The 23,953-nt window shown below is 41.4% G+C and overlaps 1 protein-coding gene across 1 annotated transcript in view; it reads left to right on the forward strand.

Annotated features, from left to right (window-relative positions):
• Positions 1–23,953, forward strand: part of RYR3 (ryanodine receptor 3) — a 466,421-nt gene that overhangs the window by 335,010 nt on the left and 107,458 nt on the right. Inside the window, 6 exon segments of the mRNA XM_039843988.1 lie at positions 1,520–1,649; positions 2,815–2,918; positions 5,851–5,986; positions 16,209–16,389; positions 17,615–17,723; positions 20,441–20,561. Coding sequence (XP_039699922.1) covers positions 1,520–1,649; positions 2,815–2,918; positions 5,851–5,986; positions 16,209–16,389; positions 17,615–17,723; positions 20,441–20,561 — 781 coding nt within the window.

Raw genomic sequence — 23,953 nt, forward strand, 5'->3', positions numbered from 1 at the left:
ACATGGCTGATGTCCATTGCCTCAGTTACTTTTCCTGGGCTGCGGGGAGGGAGGGTTTTGCACCATGGCAGGAAGGAGTCAAGAGATGGGACGACACCACTGAACAGCATCCAGCCAGTGTAAGAGCTTCAACTCTGGAAGATTGGAGGCTTTTCTCACTCTTTCCACTGAACTGTTCAGCGGTGACGTTTACCATACTCTGCAGCCCTGCTCCTTCCCAGGTGGAATTCCTCTGAGGGGCTCCACTTAAGAGCATGGTGTGTTTTGTGCTATGTCAGGAGAAGGCTGTTTTAAAGGAGAACGAGGTCTTAATAATCATCCTGGCGGAGTTCTCTCGGGAGTGTGCGTTTTTCCCCTGTGAGCCACGCTCCCGACAGTGTCCTTGCAAGCCCTCCCCCAGCCTGCCCCATAAGGAGCCTGCCCTCGGTGGGTGGGGGTGGGGAGCTCCTGCTGGCAAGGGCAAAGGAGTGGGGCCCAACCTGGCATTTACCCCAGCTTGTCCAGGGTCCTCCTCAGAGTTAGCCAGCTTCTGAAGGCAGTAGATGGGGTATGTTTTCCTGTGCTGGAAATTCCAGAGTGCCAGAGTCCTAGGAAAGCAGTTCCACCAGCTTTGACAGGTGGGGGTGAGAAGGAAGAACAGAAGCCAAGCTCCCATTCCTCCTCACTTGATTTCTTCTCTCTTGGGAAAGTGGACTCTCTCCATAAGAGCCCTGAGCCCATGTCTGGATACCTCAGCAAGCAAATAGACCGTAGGTGTCAGAACTCTGCTTATTCGAGCACCCTTCATGATTCTAACAGAGGAAATCAGGGCTTTCTAGGATTCTGAGCAAGGTGACACTGACACCATTTATTGAGCATTATTGGATCAAAAATAAGACATGGCCAGGCCCTGGAGATGCTAATTACTTTGTTAAGCAGAGAAGCCAAACACAGAGAACGGTAATAAAAGGTGGCATCTCGGTGCTCAATTATATGCATCAGATTGCAAGCACTATAGGGACCCATGGGAGAGCAGTTATCAAGGACAGAAGTAATTGGGAAAGGTTCACAGTCTGAGCGGGCGATGCTCTTGAGGCTTCCACACCCACAGGGGCCAGCCTTTACCCGGGGGGCTCAAGTCTGATACAGTGCTGGGCCTTATTTGTCTATGGTGATCCACCTCCCTTCTGAAATTTTCCAACAGAGTTCTGTCCACTCCCTTCCTATTTAGAAACAATAGTCTGGTGTAGGGTCATGCAGTTTCACATGACATCTGAGGCTGACTGAGATTCTTGTTTGACACCTATTTCCTTGGAAAGAAAGATGTTCTAGGAACTATAATTAGCTCTCAATATTTGGGGAAGCCTCTTAGGTGTACACTCTCTCTCCTGTGAATTAGTCTTGGAACAAACTGAAGGTAAGGGGAAAATATGTTTTTCCAAACCTTTCACAGCTTGCAGGAGTTCAGTTCTTTGAATGACTTTCCAGAAAGACTCGACAATAGATTCTTTTCCTTGATACTCCCTACTTCTCCCTACAGATTGCTTTTCCAAAGATGGTTGCTAGCTGTTGCCGCTTCCTTTGCTATTTCTGTCGAATTAGCCGGCAAAATCAGAAGGCCATGTTTGAGCATCTAAGTTACCTGCTGGAGAACAGCAGTGTTGGTCTAGGTATGTCATGTTATCACTAACACATTTGAGTTCGGAGGTGACACTCCCCCTACTGACCACTTAGAGGGTAAAAAGAAAGAAGCCACCACATGAATGCTATAGGATTTTTAAATACAAAAAAGAACCCCTGGGTGATCTACAAACAAGTAAATAATACCACGACTCTGCTCTCCAGCCTAAGTAGAGATGTTGCTACCAGCCCACACCGATTACAGATTTGTGTTGGCATAGTCACACAACTTTACCTTCTCTCTCTTGAGACCAGGGGCTCATGGTTTATAAAATGCTGCTTGAAATTACAGGTAAAGTGTGGGGACATGGTTCTTCCCGGCCAACTCAGCTGACCAAGGGAGCATTGCTGAGACCAAAGTCATGGGTCCACTCTCTTCTTTGCAGGCTGGCTGCAGGCTGCATGCCTGTCCCATCAGCCAACCAGCCAGTGCTTTCCATAGCTGCAAGGTGGACTTGCCAAAAGCAGCTGTGGATAAAAACAGTGTAAATCCATCACCAGAAAGAAGAGCAACACAATGCATATGCCTTACTCGTTGTTATGAATGTGAAACAAATGAATTTGTGGAAGATGCAAATACATAACATCTGCATGTGAAATCTGAAATCTCAGGTTTCCTATTTATACAATGCAACTGCAGGCTACCAATCTTTTTGTAAAAATGCCACCTGAAGTTTTTTTTTATTTCCAGCCTAAGAACTAGACAAAGGAAAACCAAAGAGAACAGTGGTGACCTGATGAGCTAATGTTGTTTGAGCCTATTTTTAAATTCTAGGTGGCGGCCCAGAAACAGCCAGCTCATTTGAATTTAGTTATTCAAGTGATATCTGAGTCTTTGGAGCGATCATCAAACGAGGGCCCCAAGAAGTTTCAGGTTAGAATAGCACTTGAAAATATGTGGTCCCAGCTGATCCTGTGAACTGATTTTCTAACTTAATCCATATTCACAATCAGTAATGAGTGTGGGGAAGAAGAATAGCAAATAGAACTGTTGTTCTTAAATTGGGCTGGCAGTCCCCTCAGAGAACAGCAGCATGACCCAGTTCTGCTGTGTTTGCTGCCCTCTCCTGGCCAGTTGTGTGCACTGCAATCTCAGCTCAGCGAGGGATGGTCTCTCTGCCCCTTTCTCGCTCCTTCTTATTCCTCCTCCTACAGCCTCCCCGTCGATGAGGGGTTCCACTCCACTGGATGTGGCAGCTTCCTCCGTGATGGACAACAACGAGTTAGCGCTGGGCTTAGAGGAACCAGACCTCGAGAAGGTAACTGGTCCTGGGAGGCACTGTGCTTGCTCTTTCCTGCCTATAGTGCAGCCAAGCCAAGCAGATGCAGACCAAAGGCTGGGCTTCCATCAGAACCTCTTCCACGTACTGTGGAAAGGTGGTAGAATGTAAGTAACTGGCAGCCACACGGTAATTAGAGCATCTCCTGTGGGTATATAGACGTGTGTGTACATGGAAGCCCAGCCTCGCTGTTCTACGTGGAACACCACCAGACACTTATGGATTCCTAGTAAGTTCCGGGTCATTGAATTTATAAGTTCACATACTAAAAAAAGACATAAGACAGAAAACTGTATAATCAATGTAAAGGTAAAGAATGCCTACACATGTCTTATCCACGTACAAATGAGACAAAGCTGAGCTGCCCACTTTGAGACAGTGAACAGTGTTTCTGGTGTCGGGGGTGGTGGTGGCTGATTCACCTGACCTTGCCCCATCTCATCTTGGGACTATTTCCTTGAATGGATGGCTAACAAGAGTAACAATGCACTTTCTGAGAGTGGGGAAGAACATTCTAGTGAGGAGGGGAGGGGGACAAGTCAAAGGTCATTCACTATGTAATAGGTTTGGGGGCACATGGGAGAGGAGAACCTAACCCTGGCATGGAGTCAGAATGGTTACTGAGAAAAGAGATGAGCCAAGGGGTAAGTAGAAGCTAATCAGCCACCTTGTTGGCAAGAACATGGCAGGAATGGTTGAGAGGAGAGCATGGTGAGCTTGAGGGTCGGAAAGTTGCGTATGACCAGTGCACAGAGTACTCGGGGGAGGTATGAGACATGAGGATTAGTGAGGAGTTGGACCTTATGCTATCATTACTCTTAGTAACAAAAGCGCATACTCCTATAGGTCCTGCAGAATCACCATGCACCAGGCCCCACTCCGAATTAACTCACATGATCCTCAGAACACACCTTTTTGTTATTGCCCCAGTTGTAGGAGGGAAACTGAGGCATGGAGAAATTAGGTAGCATCTCCAATGTCATGGAGTTTATAAGGGTTGGAACCAGGGTTCAAAAGTCTTTGGCCCCAGAGGCCGTGCTCTTACCTCACTGTAGAGCCAAGAGCATTGGAAACCATTTGGAGAGCTGTAAGCAGAGTAGTAACACTATACGGTTTGAAGTTTAGAAAGCACGACCTGGTTTCAATAAGAAGAACCGATTGGAACAGAAGCAAGACAGCCTCCCCATACAAAAACAGGCTCAGTATTGTGCCACCAGCAGTAAGATAGCTGTTTCACAAACTTATTTATGGTCTCTGCTTCTAGTGGGACAGACTTCAGTCAAACTTTATTATTCATGTATTTAAACAGAAATAACAGTATTTTAGGTGATGAGATGACAACTAATGCCTGAATAAAAAAGTAGCTAATTGTTCTCTTACAACCAGATAGTGCCACAAAGTTTAATACTTGGCACCCCATCTTTAGTCACAGTTCATCTTTTCAAATGATACTGCTCAACAAAGACCCCAAGCATCCCTTGGAAGATCCAAGAAATAATAACTGGAGGCCAGGTGGCTAGAAGAAGGGAGAAGCAGGGACTTGGGAAATCTGTAAAGGGAGGTAATGAGGTTTGCCGCCCCCTTTTCAAGTGGTTCTGGCAGCTCAACACAGTGCACAGACTTTACTCAGACCAGTGTCAGGAAATTACCCAAGTGTAGTTCCTGGGAGAGAAGAGAGAAGGATCAATAAATACTTTAGTTCCTCCCTTCTATTGATCACAATAGAAATTAGGTCCCTAAAGACTGAACAACAACAACCCCACCCCTGCGCATGAGTGTGTACACACACACACACACCACACACACACACACACACACACACACACACACACACAGGCACTTTTTTTAGTGACCAGCAAAATGCTCAGTACCTGTAACCCTGAAAATTCTGCCTAAACCATGCCTTTATTGATGTTTTTCTCTGACATTTTAGAGGCCAAATTTAATATAAACTCCAAGCACAATAGTATCCTTACTGTTTTAAGAAGGAAAAAGTGTGACAATAATTCCTTACTGAGTTTTTACTTCGATTCATTATTCTTGCAAAATGACTTCGACTATTTGACATCAGCAAATACATGGTTTATTTGACAAACATTGATTGAGCACCTAGTATGCACCAGGCCCTGGTGATTAAAAAAGTGAAAAAGACAGCATTCCTGACTCTTTTTCCACATAGTGGATTCTCTCCTTTCCCCTGTATACATACAATATTCAAGACTAGATTAGAATAACAACTGAATTTCAAGCAGAGGTCTGTTTGCCAGACTTTTGCCTGACACTTTCTAAAAGGTAGGCAGATTCTAAAATATTCCACATGATCACAGAGCTGAGATTTTGTGACAAGTGTTTGGTGACATGGAAGCAAAGAGAACATGACCAGTCCTGGTCCTTAACTGGCAGTGGCCTCTTTATTAGCCACCCCAGCCTAAACATCTCGACTCTTCACTTTGGACAACCGTTGCAGAACTTGAGTAGAGACCCCTGATTAGTCAAGGGCCCGCCGAGAGTTAATCAGTGACTAAATATTTAGTCTTGAAATACCACGGCCAAATGGACATGGTCAGCCTGGGTCTACTGTTATCTCCCCAGATGCACCCTAATTAGGCCTATTTTTAAATGGCAGCTCACTTCTGTCAGAACTGGGAAAACCAGAGAACTGACAGTACATGTGTATTCCTACATAACAATGATCAGTCTTATTGATTACTTGGAAACAAAAACGAATCGAAGGTTCTGGCTTCAAATTTACTAAATTATACACTTTAAAATCTGGGGCTCCCTCTATCTTCAAGGGAAATGAAACCCCTTCTGGTCCTAGAATTTCACAGGCCTTACAGCTATCTTATAAAAAAAAAGAGAGAGAGAGAAAGAAAAACTTGGGCACTTACTTATGTGCTGTTTTTGGCAGGTGGTGACCTACTTGGCAGGCTGTGGTCTCCAGAGCTGCGCCATGCTTCTGGCCAGAGGGTACCCTGATGTCGGCTGGAACCCCATCGAAGGGGAGCGCTACCTGTCCTTCCTGAGGTTTGCTGTCTTCGTGAACAGTGAGTCCCAAGTGTTCCATGCCTTTCAGACCTGAGGTGGCATAATCATGGATACATACAAGGGATCCTTTGCATTGCTTCCTCTCCATAAATATGATAAATTCTACATGTATGTGACAGCTGGTAGAAAATTCTCAGGGAGAATCAGGCCAGACAAGGATCAAGAGTAGAGTCTGATAGAGTCCTGAGCTCTAGTACCAGATTCAGCAAGAAACTCACTGCATAGGCTTGGACTTACCACCTCTCTGTACTTCTTCTATCAGTAAAAGGGGGGCTTATTAATACCTTCAGCTCACCTGTTTCACAGAGTTAAATGCAGGTATGCCTCCAGATTCTTAGACTATTGCATGAATGGAAGGAAGGATGGATAGATGAATAAATGAATAAAAATTAAGAATAATAGAATAGTTATAAGAGGCAACTAAACTCCCTGAAAAAAAAAATAGTATAGCAATCCCAAATATTATTTTTCCTAAAACAAGTTACTTCCAATTTACAGTGAATGCCAGGTTTATAAAACTTCTGTATTTGCCCTAGTATAATGTGCTGAATCTTTTGTAAAGTAAGTGGACTGCTTTCTTGAAAATGTACCTTGTCTCCCAAGATTCTGTTACAATACTAATTCACTTTAATTTATATTATAGCTATGATCCTTCTCCCTTTCCCCAGTTTGGAGTTCCAGGCAACAAATCCAGCTGAGCTGATTAAGTGATTACAAAAAGGAATTGCAGCTAACAAGCGATTATAAAAGTTGTTTTAAGTATGAGAATTTACCTCAAAATATATTGACATGATGCGATCATAATATTCCCGTGTGCTTTTCTTATTGTCTCCTTTCATGCCCATCCCACCTGCTTACTGTCCTTCCCTGTAATATATTCTATTTTTAATATTTGAATCATTTCCATTTTCCTGGTTTTTCCTTTTTCCTGCTTGGGTCACAGACTTTGAGATGTCTGTATTTTGTTCCCCTGGGTCTCATCCCGCCAGGTTCTTAATCGCCTGTCTCTGCTCTTCTCTGTGTATTCTTCACTGGTGCTATCTGTTCATCCCCAGCATTGCTAAACTCCATTTTCTTTGAGGCCGGTTTCAGGGTATCCTGTAATAGCCTGTTCCACTTCCTATCCAAATGATCACATGTCCAGAATTAATGCAGAGTTGCTGTGGTAATAAAGATAAATGTTTTTGTAAAGTGGATTTTAAGGATTCATAAATCTCACCAAATTATGTAAGTATACTTTATGACAGAAACCAGATCAAGGCAGGACCAATTTATTCATCTTGGCCACCTTTGCAGTCAAGATCAAATGACTTTATGAGTTATTTGGTGGGACTGTCTACATGGGTTATGAAGGTAAAGGAATCCACTGGCTGTGCTCCTATCTAGATTGCTTATGCCGGTCATGTATGACCATACTGAACTCAACTCTAGACCAAAATGTTTAGCCTGTCTTCTTGCTTTCAGATTGTTTTATGCCCTTTTAACTTATTCTCTGTAGTGCTGTTTCCTAATGTATCAAGCTCTAGAAAGTTGGCCAATCAGAAGAAACACACACATTTCAATTTAATGATTATTGTTTCTATAAATAAAAAGACCACATTTGGTTTTAGCAAAGGATGTTAGCTTCTGCTTTCAAAGAATTTACAGGCTAGAAAGGGAAGTAGGCATGGACAGAGGTCTCTTAAATGAGTGGAGTAAGGCAGAGACATTGTGTGGGAGGGCTTCACGAGGGGAAACTCATCCTATAGAGAAGATCAGAAAAGGCCTGATGGGCTTGATCAAATTTCCAGATGCAGAGATGCGAGAATGTTGATCCAGTGGGAGAGCAGCATGAGCAGTGGCCTGAAGGCTAAAGCATGCTGTGCTCAGGAAACACAGTGATCTGTTGGTCATGAGGATAGATACGTGAATCATAGTGGTAAGAGATGAGGTTTGAAAGGTAGGTAGGAGAACTAAAATGCCAAACTGAAAAGTTTAATCTTGATTCATTGTGCAGGGAACTGGGAAATCTTATTAACATGAGACTGAAGGGAACCACTTCTGTGCCTAGGTTAGGATAATAAATTATAATAATGGTGGTAGGAATGGAATGTTAGAGATACAATTGAAAAAAATTACAGAGGCAGAATTTATAGAACTATGTGTTGGTGATAATTATAGTGGCTGGGCCTGAGTATGTTGAGAGAAACAGAAGTCATATTGAAGCTTAGGGAATTAAGGGTGGGGATAAAAATAAGAATGTGAGGAGAAAGTGGTTTGAGGTGGAAGATAATGCACTTGGTTTGGTTCAAGCCATGTTGGTTTTGCAGTATGTGACCCCCTAAAGGAGATACCCCTAATTGGGGGTATAGAAAAGAGATCAGCTAATCAACAGATTGGGGCTGAGTATACAAGCAGATCATGTACAGCTGAAATGGCAAGAGTAGGCTGTCACAGGGGAGATCATGAAAGAGATGGAGAGATGAGAAAGAAAAATATTAGAATCGTGTTGAACACCCAAAGAATGAGAAAGAAAGGCTCAAGCACAGTCGAGTGATGTGAAAGAGTTTGGGCTGGAGAATGGAGTATCTTGGGTTCAAACATAGCTCAATCCCTTACTACCTTTGTGACTTTAGGCAAGTTAATAAAACTTTCCTATCCACAGTTTTTTGGAGATCTGTTAGTGTTAATGATAGTATGTACCTCACAGAGTTGTTTTGAGGCTTAAATGAAATAATCTGTGGGAAACTTTGACTAGCCCAGTGCCAGAAACATAGAGTGCCTGCAGTCATGTTAGTTATCATAGTTGTTCACGATCCTTACAAGAGTATTAGGGCATTTGAAATGGGAAGACTCTAATAGATTCCTCGAGATCTCAAAGCCCTTTACAAGTCTTTTGTGTCTAACAAGAGACTGAAAGGACTTCCTGGCCATTTTTGTGGCCTCTGCTCAGCAATGAAAGATAAAGGTGTTATGGATGATCATGGTAGATGATGGGGGTGGTCATGTTGGGTGATGATGGTGGGAGTAGGGGTAGGGTGTTGGATGGTGGTGGTAGGTAATGGTGGGTGGTAATATGTGGTGATGGTGGATGATGGTGAGTAATGCTGGGGGTTGATAGTGGGTGGCAGTTAGCAATATTCTTGGTGGTGGGATATGATGTTCGAGTAGTGGTCGTAGCAGGTTTTAGGGGAGATGGAGGTGATAGTGGGTTGTAGGTAGTGATGAGTGATAATTGGGATGGTCATGGTGAGTGATAGTGGGATATGATAGTTGGATAGTGGATGATCATAGTGGGTTGTAGTAGTGACTGTGCTAGGTGGTAGTGAGTGATGATGGAGTTGGTGATAGTGGGTGGTAAAGATAATGGTAGTGATGATAACAGCTCTCACTTCTGAGCATTAATCACATGCCACGCACTGTTCAAAGCACTTTTAAGTGTATTAACTTACTTACAGAATACAAAAATCTAACGAAATAGATACACTTATCTTCCACATTTTATAGATTAAGTACCTTGCTCAGAATCACACAGCTTGAAAGATGTAAAGCCAGAATTTGAACTGGAGAAGTTTGGCTCCAGAGGCCAAACATTAGTCAAACCATTCTGCAGTATTATCTTGGTAGCCCTGTTTTCCTAATGAACAAAGAGTAACGTCATTTTCTCCTTTCAGTTCATCAAAGCTGTGGCATTATTAAATTACTGTTTGGTGCTAATGCTTTTACAAAAACATTTTTAAAACCCAAATCAAAAGCTCTTGCTATATTAAAATAATAGAATTGGAAATTTATTTTTAATTTTATTTTACTAGTCTTTCTTAATGTTCGTATTAAATCATCTTAAACAAAATTTGTGTTTGAAAGAACTTAAAGCATATAATTTTCTTCACTTTACTTTTATTGGCTTGCTGGAAGCCCTGAGGTGTGTTTAACTCTGAAAGTAATGAAATTGAGATTACCCAGCAGTTGCAAATTCTATAATCAATCTAGATACAGATATGTCTGGGCGTCTGATCCTTTCCTAACGTAGATTCCAAGGACAAGATTTCTCACCAATCCACAAAAAGAAGGGAAAAGTTATTTTCTGTGCTTTCTTTGAGTCCTTGGAGTACTTACTTCAGCACTATCTTCCCTGGGTTACAACTTGGTTGCGAAGAACAGCGTATCTCCTAGCTTTGCTGAATTTCTCTAGGCAGATTTATCATCAGTGGCCATAACTTGGGCATCCCTCATATGACACATGAAGAGTACATGAGAAGCTGTGAGACGTGACAAGAAGTTCTACCCCAAAGTCACTTACAAACGATAGCAGGAATCAGAGCAAGCCTAAGTAGAATGATCAGAAACATACATGGAATAATCACTAAAAATTCTGTAATCAACCACACCTACCCACATAGTGACACATGTGACTACCTGCATGCCCAAAATCATGGTTCTTATTGGAATCTGGTAGAGTGAATCTCGGAATGACTGGGTAAGAAGGCAAGGATGAATAACATCTTGAAGAAAGAAATCTACATAATTTAACAGAATAGTATGGGGAATGCCTATTGATGGGACTTTGAGCTGGGAGACATAAATCTTTTCGGATATATCAATTATATCTCAATATAGCTGGAAAAATTCTTTTGGGGTCAAGAGTACAAAGTAACATGTTAGCTTTGAAGGGCATCGTCAGTATAGATGCTTAAAAGAAGTATCTGATTCCTCTCCGTTCATGTATTCATGTTTTTAGAGTCAGGAAGAATATAACCATTCTTCAGTGTGATTGGTACCGAAGATGGGATGGTTAAGATTAAAATGTAAGATGTGGTTCTTGTTCTAAAATGTACAGTACACCTGGAAAGGTTCAACAATCTTTCAAAAAATTAACCAATGGTAAAAATGTAAAATAACTGTTTAAAACAGTTGTGAACAACAGCACAGTGTTGTACTCAGAAGACACTTTAGGCTAGGATGGTGAGAGGGGAAGGTTGAATGTGAGACACATTTGCAATACAGCTAGTGGGGGTTGGGTACTTAACATCTGTGCTACACCTTCTCACTGATTATAAGGCATGTGCAATCTCTTCTTCCCTACCTTCCTCCTCCTCCCACCGGACCTTCTTGAATCTCTATGTCTGAGAAGGGGAAGGAAGTTAGGTAAATTCTTATAGAGACAAAGGTAAAGGAATGTGACTCTATCTGTAAAATCCCAAAGTAGAATAGCATCAAAGCCCAGAAATAATCAAAACAACAAAAGTAATAGAGAATAAATTACTCAAAGAAATCAATAGCAAACCAATGCCCGGAACACCAAAATTAGGAAGTCTACATGGGTGAAAGGATGTTAGGCCCTGTTCTTTTTATGCTCAGTAAATTCTTCAGCAGCTCTCCCTATTGGGTCCCAGCAGTGGTGCTGGCTGAGCGTCTTGGCGGTGAGTTCAAGTGTCCAAAACCATATGTATGTGGATTTTTTATCAGTCATTTTATTGATAAGAGTGGTAAATAAAGTCTGATACCTAAATAAAACTGCAGATTTTGGCTGAAATAGTAAAGCAGGACAAAAACTGCTTCATCAACATTATTCACACAAACAGCAGTATTATGAGCCTGGTGCTCATCACAAGTTGATTTTCATCAACTCAGTAAGAATGCCTGTATTTAACAGGTGGGCTCTGTTCTATCAGAGCATACCCCAGTTCTGATTCCAGGCTGTAATATCACCCAAGTTTTATTTCACATATTTGTGAAAAAGCCATAGGGGCTAAAAATTCTAGACATATAGACATAATCGTAGCATTATTCTGAGACTAAATACTGGTCTCCAAAATTCTTAGGTTACTGTGCCAGTCCACCCTGCAAGATTTTCTTTTAGTTCTTTGGCTTCAAATTCCACATATATGCTGATCATCCCCCAAATGTACATTTCCATCTTTTTCCTCATCCCTGAACTCCAGACTTGTGTATCCAGCAGTCTACTTGATATTTCTATTGGCAGTTAAACAGACATCTCAAATTTTGTACATCTTATGACTGAATTGTACTTATCTATCCCAAACCAGTATTTCTTGTAGATTCCCTATCTCCCTTACTAGCACATCCAACTTTGAAGGTATTCAAATCAAATCTTAGGTGACATCCTTGATTCATTCTTTTTCCTTATGCCCACATTCAGTCGTCCAAAACTCTGTTCAGTGTCTCAAAGATATCTGAAATTCATCTACTCCTCTCCATCACCACTAGCCACACCCTACTCCAGGCTATCGTTATCTTCCATCTAGATGACTACAGTTGCATAGGAACTGGTTTCCCTGCTTCCACTCTCACTCCCAAATCAGTCAGCCTCCGCTGTGCCAACAGATAACTTCATAATCTCAGTGGGATATAAATAAGCATTTATTTCTTGCTCACTTATCTGCAAGTTGGCTGGGAAGCTCTGCTCTGGATCTGTGTATTTGCCGGGATGGCTCTGTCCCATTCATCTCATTCTCGTGTCCAGGCGTGACTTGTCTCCTTCAGTACTTGCCCACTGCCCCTGGATCAGCAACTAGCATGTAATATGGGCTCAATGAATGTTTGAATTAACGACCAAATGGGAAAACAGTTCCTGATTTGCTCTCTGTGCTGTCACGGTGGCTTATTGACCCACCCTCAGCTCTCTTTCTGAGGTAGAAGGTACTAAGGAGATCGTATGTCCTAGCCACTTGTAATAACCTGTTTATATAAGTTGCTTACCACTGTATTAAAGTTGGCACTTATCAGAAAAAAAAAGATAGAATCCTGGCTATCACCCCTTTCTTGCAATTCTCTAAATTTAACTAAATGAGGGTATCTCTAGACTCATTCATGCTGGGCCCCCAGGGCCCTCCCTTACTGCACTGGGACTGCTGGGGAATATGTTCATTTCCTTAAGACTAACTAAGATCTGGGGAATCAGGATCTTATAAACAGCCTAATTAGTGCAATAATGGATAGTCATCCTTAGCTCTCCATCCAATCGTTTCAAGCATCTATCTTGAGTCTCAGTGGAGTCCATTTATTTATTCAAAAAACATTTCGAATGCCCGTTATATGCCAGATGTTAACAAGATACTTGAGTATACAGGGTTAGATAATTCAGACATACAGCCCTGTTTTTATTAAATATACAGTCTAGTGATAAAACTGACACACACAGATACAAACAATTCATTAGTTATACTTGCGTTCAGTACTTCAAGGAAGAGGACAAAGTGTTTGAGAGGACCAGGTCCTCTGGGGCTTCACAGCCTGCTGTGAAGGATGAAGCGGAGTTACGTAGGTCAGGGTTTATGACAAGGGAATGGGAAGGGAAAGAGCATTATAGGCAAAGGACCTGAAAACAGGGACTGTAGTTAGAATATAAATGTAAGAAAAGCAATGAGCTGAAGGTAAAATCATTGCGTCTGTACTAATACTCCCTGTGGTGAGAATGAATGCTTCGGAGTAAAATGGGGCGAATTATTCCAGGAATGTGGAAAAGAAGATAGTAATGTGAAGACAGTATTGAGAGCCTTTGAGAAAAAGCCACTGTGAACATTCACACTGTTATTAAGCTCATTATTCATTTTGGAACTCAAGCAAAAGCATTGTTGTAAGCCCTTGGGCAAAACTAATTTACCTCAGATCTCTCTCTCCCTTGAAAAATGCCCTCAGGGCCAATAGCCACCTTTCCTACAGTGGATTTGGTTGGTAGTCCAGCATGCTGAGCTACAGGTAATTAAGAAGAGAATTTTCTCTCTCTTCCAATCATGCCATTTTCTGTACCTTGTGAAGCCTTTGGAAATTCTTTTTTATGGTCCCTCTAGTTAGGAGGAATGGTTGTACTTCAGGTCCTTCCTCTTGCAGGGTGCCTTCTGCATCCCTCACAATTCAGTAATCAAGGAATGGCTTCCTGGGTTAGTTGGCAGAGCCAATTTAATTAGGTTAGATATGAAGACCTTAGATTCAGATAAAATGAGGCTAATGTGGCAAATGAATTTCGAGAGCCTATTCAGTGTAGAACTTATAGTCTGGTTTTTCACATTCTGTTGCACATTGGAGTCCATGTCCCATCAAACTCCAAGACGCTGATGGCTGTGGAAAGTTGAATTCAGCATGCTGGTGAAGACTCTGGCTGACGCATAAGTGTTTCCATCCTGAGAACTGAAAAAATCAGAGTACCGATATTTAAATACGCTAAAAGGGGCTTTTTAACTTTTAAAATCTCAAAGTTTTAGCTTCGTTATTCTTGAAATGAAAAGTGACAACTGGGAGGATGGCTGTGTGTGCTACTCGATACATTTGGGAGGCCAACAACATTCGAAAGTAGTTAACTGTGAGTTTATGACTAAGGATATTTACTTTCAAATATGTGGATTCTCACGGTGTTTTTAAGTATACCTCCTTTGATTATACTCTATCTGGTATAAATATTAGGTTCAATTTACAGAAAAGCACGGTCTTAGAACTTAACATCATCACTTTCTCTGAGCTCTTCTGCAAATTTCACAATGTCACTCAGCCTCTCCTTGATTTCTCTTTTCATTGGTTCTTTCCGCCATACCGTTGTGATTATTTTACCCTTTTAGCATCTCCTGAGAATTTTCCTCACATAGGTTTTGGTTTAATAAACACAAATTCTTGTTTTGATGTTGATCACTGCCAAATACATTAGATGAAACTTGAAGAAACACTTCTTTACAAAAATTTTAGTCTTGAAGAATTGAACTATAAAGCAGTATAGTTCAATTACTGATGGCCTATTGAAATTCAGCTTAATGAACATGTTTGTGAATCAAGTACACAATTCTAAAACGTAAACAGGTATGTATTTACAGTCTTGAAATTTACCTGCAGTGCAAAAGGTCGAGTGATAAAAAAGGATGTCAACAGGGTGTGGCTCCATAATGTAGTGGTTAGCACGTCTCCTTTACACACATAAGGTCCTGGGTTCGTGCCCCAGGTGTAGCCATGCACCATACCCCGGGTACGCCAGGCACCCCGAGTGTGTTGTGTGTGCCAGGCCCCGGGTGTGCTCCACAAGCCTGGGGGAGGAGACGCCCCACCTTCAGAGATCCAGTTCTTAAGGGGAAACGGCAACATCCATAGGTCAGGGGTGGAAGTGGGGTGGGGTGGGAATTAAAGGGGAGAAAAAAAAAGATGTCAGCAGGCCAACCTCTCAGGCCAACCTCTAGACCAGGGCTACCGCTGTGACATAGTGTAGGCTCTCCAGTGCTGTGAGTCACATCAAATGTGTTCGAGTATGAGTTTGTATGAGAGATGAGCACAAGTTAATTTTAAGTATTTGGACAGCAAGCTCAGCCCCTCTGAACCTCTGGACATGAAAGGAGAAATCTCTGTGTATGAGTTAGACTAATGGACTCACTCTAAAACTAGAAGAGACATGAACATCTCAACAGGACAAATGAGATGCAGTAAGATTGTTCGGTGTTCATATTCACATAGTGATTTGCTAAAGCCGGACTGAAAGCGAGGTTTATGGGTTACCATTCTAATGTCTTCAAAATGCTTCTAAGTTGATTAATAAAAAAATTTTAAACAGAACTTAAATTCCTATGATGTTTTTAAAATATGTCTAAAAATTCTTCAGTGCCCCTCCCTCCAAAAGATGCAAAGATAAATATGAAGAGCTATTTTCGGAATAACCAAGACAGGTAGATGATTATCTAGAGAAATGATTTCAGAAATGCCTGGCGGACCATCCACACAAACCTGCTTGTTCTGGGGTAGGTATTAGACCGTAGGAATACAGCTCAGGAGCTAAGATGTCACCTCTTCAGATATTAATTGAGGCACACCAACTTGAATTACCATTTTACCTCTTCTCAAAGAAGAAAGGAAATACCTTTTAAGTGCCCTTCATGGAGTTAATAAAGATATAAAGTTCTTTTATTCTCTCAGTCACCTGTGAATTCATCGGTAATCACTGGCAGACTCTGTAGTATATATTTTTTTTTTGCCCTCTGAGAACTGAAATATAGTGAATTAATATGAACAGCACAAAATCCTGAACTGAAAAATAAGATTCCAATTTATATCGGTTAATCATAATACTTCAAAAAAACAGATTCTGACCTGATTTAGCAAATCTCACCTTTTTCTCCATCAGTATTACTTCTTGATCTTAAGAGTGAGTGACAAACTCAATCAAGTACTGTCCTCCCAGCCTCCTCAATTAGAAATATATTGTCGAGTTGTCCCTTCCAACGAGAAGAAACGAATGCCTCTTTTCCTTAGGTGAAAGTGTGGAAGAAAATGCTAGCGTCGTGGTCAAGCTGCTCATCAGACGTCCAGAGTGCTTCGGCCCAGCGCTGCGGGGTGAAGGAGGAAACGGTCTGTTGGCAGCCATGCAAGGCGCCATCAAGATCTCTGAGAACCCAGCCCTGGACCTCCCCTCTCAGGGATGCAAGAGAGAAGTGTAAGCGAACGGAGTTGCCTTCGGGCACGGATATGGTTGGTGCACTCCCAAATATGGCCAGTACATGGATGATCAAAGAAGTGTCAGTAACTTCCCCCTGGTGGAGAAAGCACGGGTTCTTTACAGTTGTGGTGAAAACATTTTAAATCATGTTATCAAGCATGTTGTGGACTCGACACTCCCAGCAAGCCTAGTGATCAGTATCACCTTCACCCACTTCCATTTCTCCCATTCCAGTTAGACCAATTGGCAAAATCAAGAAGTTGGCAAGCTCTTTCCACCAACACTGTGCCTCCCTACAGCATCACCACAGGAGGCCTCTTTGTGCAGGCTGAAAGGCCTGGACCGGCAAGGCTATGGCCAGTGTCTAACTTCAGTTTGTTCCCTTCAGTATTTTAAACCTTGGTGTCTCATTTCGTACCTCACTTTTAAAAGGAGATGGTACACTCCACTTTCTCTTCGGAAAGTGTTTTGGTTTAATTTCTTAGGTAAAAAAGAGCTGCAGGATGTGAAAAATCACAGCATCACTAATCTTGGTATTTAAACGTTAAGGAGGTAATTGGTGCATTAGGGGATTGCCTTGTAACTTTTCTTTAATTATGTCTTCTAATTATTACCCTTTCCTTGAACACAACCTCTAGATTACACCCCAGAATCTAGAGAATGGGTATAAATCAGCAGAGATAGCTCGCTAGTTGGTTAGCTTTTTTTTTTTTTCTTTTGGTCATTGGTTCTAACAAGTGACCTAGTGGAGCTAGGAAGAATCTAAAACATAAGCTGTCCCAACTTCCTCATGTAGTGTGAGAAAAAACTGGGGCCCAGGGTCACATAGCTTTTTACCAACAGAGCCAGAACAGAGATTTAGCCCTCCCCACCCCTTATCCAATGTGCTTTTCATGTGTATTCAGGGAGGAAAGGAAATTGGATGATTGGTAGGAGCTGTGGGGATTATGATGCTGCTCCACGAGTGTGTATGGTCTGAATGATCAGCTCATGTTGGTACCTGTGCCTTAAAGATCATAGGACCCTGGGACAAATATTTGGGTCCTTCGAACTTCGTGACTAAAACCACCTGGTCAGCTTCTGAAGGGAGGGAAGGTGTCCAGGGGAAAAGATGTATGATGCCCGGGATAAGCAGAGTGTCTTCATATCAAGCAGCTCGTATTTAATACATGACCAGGCCTGCCAGGCGTCCTCATACCTCCCTGTGTTGGTTCTTTCTCAGCAGCACAGAGGACAATGAAGATGAAGAGATCGTGCACATGGGCAATGCAATTATGTCATTTTATTCAGCTCTTATAGATCTTCTGGGCCGCTGTGCTCCTGAAATGCACGTAAGTGGTAGAATTCTCTGAGAGCAACTTTGAGGGGCTTGAGCCAAGAGCACTGTAGATTTCTTGAATGTAATTTTTTTCTTCTGTCTCTGGCATTTGCTGACATGCCTCTCTATCAAAAACTGTTCCCATGTCCAATACTTGCTTCTGCAGAATGTGTGTGTTGTACGTTGTTGAGTCGGCTCCTACTCTTGGTGACCTTGTGAATAAGTGATATCCACAATGTCCTGTCCTCAACAACCCTGCTCAGCTCCTGCAGACTCAGGTCTATGGCTCTTTATGGAGTCGATCTATTTCATATTTGGTCTTCCTCTTTTCCTTCTGCCTTCTATTTTTCCCAGCATTATTGTCTTTTCCAAAGAACCCTGTCTTCTCATGTACCCGAAGTAGAACTAAAGAATGACTCTGGGCAAATCCCTGTGTTGTCTGATTTCTCTGTGACATGAGTTGGGCATATCGTCCCCATATTCTGTTTAAAAAGCCCCCCAGCCCCCTTCTTCAAAAAATTATGTTGCATATGCCTCAATTTGGTCAAAATGTGACCAACTTGATTCTTGGTTGTGGCCATCAGGCTATTCCACATGGAAAATCCTTTTTTCTTGATGACCATGGTGTTAGGCACCAGGAAAGTAGTCTCTTCCCACAGTTCGTGTCTGATTATTTCCCAGCAGTAAGCTTTGCAGACATACCAAAAGGATGCTTCTATTTTTATGGGATGTCTTCTCAGACCTCCAGTTTTGACCTAAAAAGTTATGTTCTTCCTCTTCCTTTTTTCTTCTCTGCTGGGGCTGCAAGTGACCTTATTTCACATAAGGCCTCACATCTTAAGTGAGAGAAGAAATAACTGCTTTTTACACAAAAACAGAAAAAATAGCCTTTACAATTTTTTTTTAACTTGGTAATTCTTTTAAAGAATTACTCGATTCTCTCATTCGAGGCCCTGGCGCCTGCCTGCCTCTCTCTGCAATGCTCACTGCATTTGGGTTATTCCAGAGCCTCTCCCAGAAAAACTTGCAGTACAGATTGGGTTGGTATAAACAGTGGTATTTGGTGTTAATGAGATTCTGCATTTGGTCACTGCCGAGTTAATAGTGGATGTGTTGTATTTTTTAATGCTAATGAAAAACAGAACAAAGTAGTGGCTTTCAAACTTTTTGACCAAAACAATTTGTTTCGACCATATTAAGAAATATCATTTACATTGCCACCTACTATATGCGTAATCCAGAAACAAAATTATCCTTACTACATATATTGCACTCTAATTTTTTCTATTCTATACTAATCTATTTCATGCTCTTTAGTACTGGTCACAACCCACTAATTTGATTTTATAGCCTACTAATTGGTCACGACCTATAATTTAGGACACTGCATTAAAGCACCTACTCTTAGCTTTCTTCCAGTATGTCGTGGTCTTGGCTAATACAGTCTCTCCTGTTTGCAAATCCATCAACAAGTGTTTAGAGAAACTGTTCCAATATGGAAGAATCTAGATCAAAAGTACTATGGATAGAAGAAAGTCTAAATCTTGATAAGGGAGGCTAATCAGAATATTTAGGATTCTAGTTTCTACTGTGATTAAACCAGCCTTACCCATGTAGGCCCATCTTTTCATTTCTGTGCCTTCAAATGAATAAAATAAACTTGAAAGGTAGCCAGGGAAACACTAGAGTGTTCTACAGTGCTGGGAGGAGGGGCACCAATTCCCTTAACCACCTGTCATCACTTCAGAAAGGAAGTTACACAGTTTGCTTATTCTTAGGAAGACAGCAGCACGAGATGGCATCAGAGCCCAATCTGGGAAAGAATTTCTTCCTTACTGTCCTTCTGGTCTGACTCTTTACACACACACACTCAAACCCTACCTTTGGCCCCCTCTCTGTGATTGGTGGTGGGAGGGGAGATGCCATCATCACTGACAGCCACCCCTCAACCCACAGGCATGAGAGATGGCAGCTAAGGTGGATGCACTGGTTTTCTTCCCCTGGGGCCTCTGAGCATCATATCCAAGCATGACAGTTGGAGGAATGTACCTAGGTAGATTTGATCCTGGCTCATGGCAGTTCAGTTCTCGGCTGAGGGCCTGTGCCCAGAAGCATATCTGCCATCCCCACATGCAGGAGGGTGTGTACCTTACATACTGTTTCACCCATTCATGGCTATATGGATCATGTCATCAACCCCAGAACAACTCCACTGAGACTCTCAAATTCTCTAGGACAGTCTCTACATTCCTCTCACCTACCCCCAGCCTGGGGGTAGGTGAGAGGAATGTAGAGACTGTCCTAGAGAATTAATCAGACTTTTAGGAAATTGAAATTCATAAGTCTTTATACATTTAGCAGAATTCTAGAGCCTAGAATTATGGCTACGTTGTCCACTGAGAACTCCCTGTATGGCAGTCACACTGAAAATCACCAGCACACTGCACATACACTGCTGAGATGTGATACCATAACTGCACGTCCATTGTAATCACAGCAGAGGAATCGACTGACTTCCTTGGTTAGATAGTCCCTCAGAAGCACCTCTTCTAGAAAATCAAGAGAAAGCTTCTCTTTTTCCCCATAGCAATAAGTGTCTATGGCAATTAGGAAAACTTAAAAGTATATCTCCCCATTAAAGAGAACCATTTCATTGTCAAAGGTTTGGAAGTGGGGTGGGGCAGGGCTGTGGGAACTTCCTTTATCTTATTCTCCAACCCTGCATTGCAGCTTATCCGGACAGGAAAAGGGGAAGCCATCAGGATCAGGTCAATTCTACGCTCCCTTGTCCCCACGGAGGACTTGGTTGGAATCATCAGCATCCCCTTGAAACTGCCCTCCCTGAACAAAGGTAAGAGAAGCAGCCGAAGGCTGAGTCCTGCTGGTCTCCCCTGGGGGCCACTCTCTTGGGGTCAGAACTCTGTCCACCTGCACAGTACTCCTGCCAGGCTGCTACTTGCAGGGCTCTTTTTCTGTGTTTATCTCCTCCTCCCTCCAGCCAGCTGCTCTCGCCTCTGCTCCCCAGTTTCAGAGACTCCCGTACCCTACGTTCCATAGTCATAGACACTCCAGACCTCACAGTCCTCCAAGAAATCTAAGCCTCTGGAAGGAGGCTAATGGAACGAGACTAGTGAAATCTCTCACGATGGCCTTTCTTAGTCTTCGCCCCCATGTCCCCCAGATCATGCAGCCAGCTGGGGCAACAGACGGATAAGGGCCTGACACCGGCTCCTTTCTGCCACAGTCCTATGTACCTCGTGTCCAGGGATCATAAACAATTTTTCCCCCCAATGCCAGTTGTGACATTTGGCATCAATCAATGTTAACTCTGCAAAACTTCTATTCTCCCAGAGGCATTCAGTTTCTCTATGATGCAGGCAGTTTCATCTAGGCAGAAGGAGGAATTGAAAAGATAGCATGACTCTGACTGTTTCTCAAACCGGTGTTCTGTGGAACATTTTTGTAGATGATACTAATTGGTGGACAAGGGGTTCAGAGTCAGATAAGTTTGGGAAATGCTATGGAATGCATCACATTTTTTCCAGCTTTATCAAGATATAATTTATATATAACAATATATAGGTTTAAGCTTTACAACATGATGATTTGATACACATATATACTGTAAAATGTTTAACACATTGAGGTTAGTTAACACATCCTTCACCTTACCTAACTGCCATTCTGTTTGTTCTTATGGTAAGAACATTTAAGTTCTGCTCTCATAGCAACTTTCAAGCATACGATACAGTATTGTTAATGAGTCGTCCTGCTGTGCTGAGATTCCCCTGAACTTATTTATCTTATAATTGAAAGTTTGTTCTCTTTGACCAACATCTCCCCATTTCTTCCACTTCTCCCAGCTCCTGGTAACCATCAGTCTGCTCTCTATTTCTATAAGTTCAGTGTTAGATTCCACATGGAAGTGAGATCACAGAGTATTTGTCTTTCTCTGACTTATTTCACTTAGCATAATGTCCTCAAGGTCCATTCATATTGTTGCAAATGGTAAGATTTCTTTTTTATGGCTGAATAATATTTCATTCTGTATGTGTATCACATTTTCCTTATCCATTTATCTATCAGCAAACACTAGACTGTTTCCAAGTCTTGACTTTTGTGAATAATGCCACAATGGACATAGGGGTGCAGATATCTCTTCAAGATTGTAATTTCATTTCCTTTAATACATTCCCAGAACTGGATCGCTGGATCATATGGTAGTTCTATTTTTAATTTTTAGAGAAACTTCCATACTGTTTTCCATAATGGCTGTACTAGTTTACATTCACACCAACAGTGTACAGGGTTCCCTTTTCTCCTCACCAGCCTTTGTTATCCATTGTCTTTTTTTTCCTCTTGATTTTTTATTTTATTTTATTATTACTTTCAAGTGTACAGTACATTGGTTAGATATTTATATAGTTTATAGAACAGTCCCCATAATTGCTCTTTCTCTCCTCTGGCTCTCCACCTAGCCAGTACATTAATCCTAACTACATTCCCTATGCCATACTCCCCATCCCCTTGACCATCTATCAACTATTAATTTGTACTTCTTTAACCCTTCACCCCTTTCTCCCAGCCCTCCAAACCCTGGCCGTCACCAGATTGTCCTCTATATTTGTTGAGTCTCTTTTTGATTAGTTGGTTCTTTTTGTTCCTTAGATTCCGCATATAAATGAAATCATATGGTATTTATCTTTCTCTGTCTGACCTATTTCACTCAACGTAATAACCTCTAGATCCATCCATGTCATTGCAAATGGTAGGATTTCATTTTTTTTAATAGCTGAGTAATATTCCATTGTATATATGAACTATAACTTATTTATCCAGTCATCTGTTGATGGGCATTTAGGTTGCTTCCTTATCTTTTTGATCATAGCTGTCCTAACAAGTATGAGGTGATCTCGTTGTGGTTTTGATTTGCATTTCTCTGATGGTTAGTGATGTGGAGCATCTTTTCCTGTATCTGTTTGTCATTTTTGTGTCTTCTTTAGAAAAATGTCTATTCCGGTTATTTGCTCGTCTTTTAATTGAATGATTTGCTTTTTTGCTATTGGGTTGTGTGAGTTCCTTATATATTTTTGATATTAACTCCTTGTCTGATACATGGTATGCAGATATGTTCTCCTATTCCATAAATTGGTTGTTTCACATTGCAGAAGCTTTTTTAGTTTGAGGTAGTCCAACCTGTCGATTTTTGCTTTTATTGCTAGTGCTTTTGGTGTCATATCCAAAAAATTATTGCCAAGATCAGCGTCAAGGATTTTATCCCTACATTTTCTTCTAGGAGTTTTATGTTTTAGGTCTTATGTTTCCTTAATCCATTTTAAGTTAATTTTTGTGAATGGCATAAGATAGGGATTAATTTCATTCTTTTTCATGTGAATATCAGTTTTTCCAGCACCATTTATTGAAGAGACTATCCTTTCTCCATTGAGTATTCTTGGCTTCCTTGTCAAATATTACTTGACTGCATATGTGTGGGTTTCTTTTCTGGACTCAGTTATGCTCCATTGATGCATGTGTCTGCTTTTATGCCAATACTATACTGTTTTGATTATTCTAGCTTTGAAATCAGGACATGTGATGCCTCCGGCTTTGTTCTTTCTCAAGATTGCTTTGGCTATTCAGAGTCTTTTGTGGTACTATCTGAATTTTAAGATTGTTTTTTTCTATTTTTGTGAAAAATGACATTGCAATTTTATAGGGATTGCATTGGGTCTATAGATAGCTTTGAGTAGTGTGGACATTTAAACAATATTAACTTTTCAGATCCACGAACACAGGATCTTTTTCCATTCATGTCTTGAATTTCTTTCATCAGTGTCTTATGGTTTTTGGTATATAATATTTAATTTCCTTGGTTAAATTTATTTCTAGATATTTTATTTGTTCTGATGCTTTTGTAGATAGGATTGTATTATTTTTTCTTATAGTTCATCATTAGTGTATAGAAACACAACTGATTTTTGTATGTCGATTTTGTAGCCCGAAACTTTACTGAATTTGCTTATTCTATCAATTTTTGGTGGAGACGTTAGATTTTTCTATATGCGAGATCATGTCATTATCAAAGAGACAATTTTACTTTTTCCTTTTGAATTGCATGTCTTTCATTTCTTTCTCACCTAATTACACTGACAAGAATTTTCAGTGCTGTGTTCGGCAGGAGTGGTAATTCTGGGCACCCTTGTCTTGACACTGGTCTTAGAAGGGAAAGCTTTCAACCTTTCA

The sequence above is a fragment of the Pteropus medius genome, unplaced genomic scaffold (assembly GCF_902729225.1).
Source record: "Pteropus medius unplaced genomic scaffold, Ma_sr-lr_union100, whole genome shotgun sequence".
NCBI lineage: Eukaryota > Metazoa > Chordata > Mammalia > Chiroptera > Pteropodidae > Pteropus > Pteropus medius.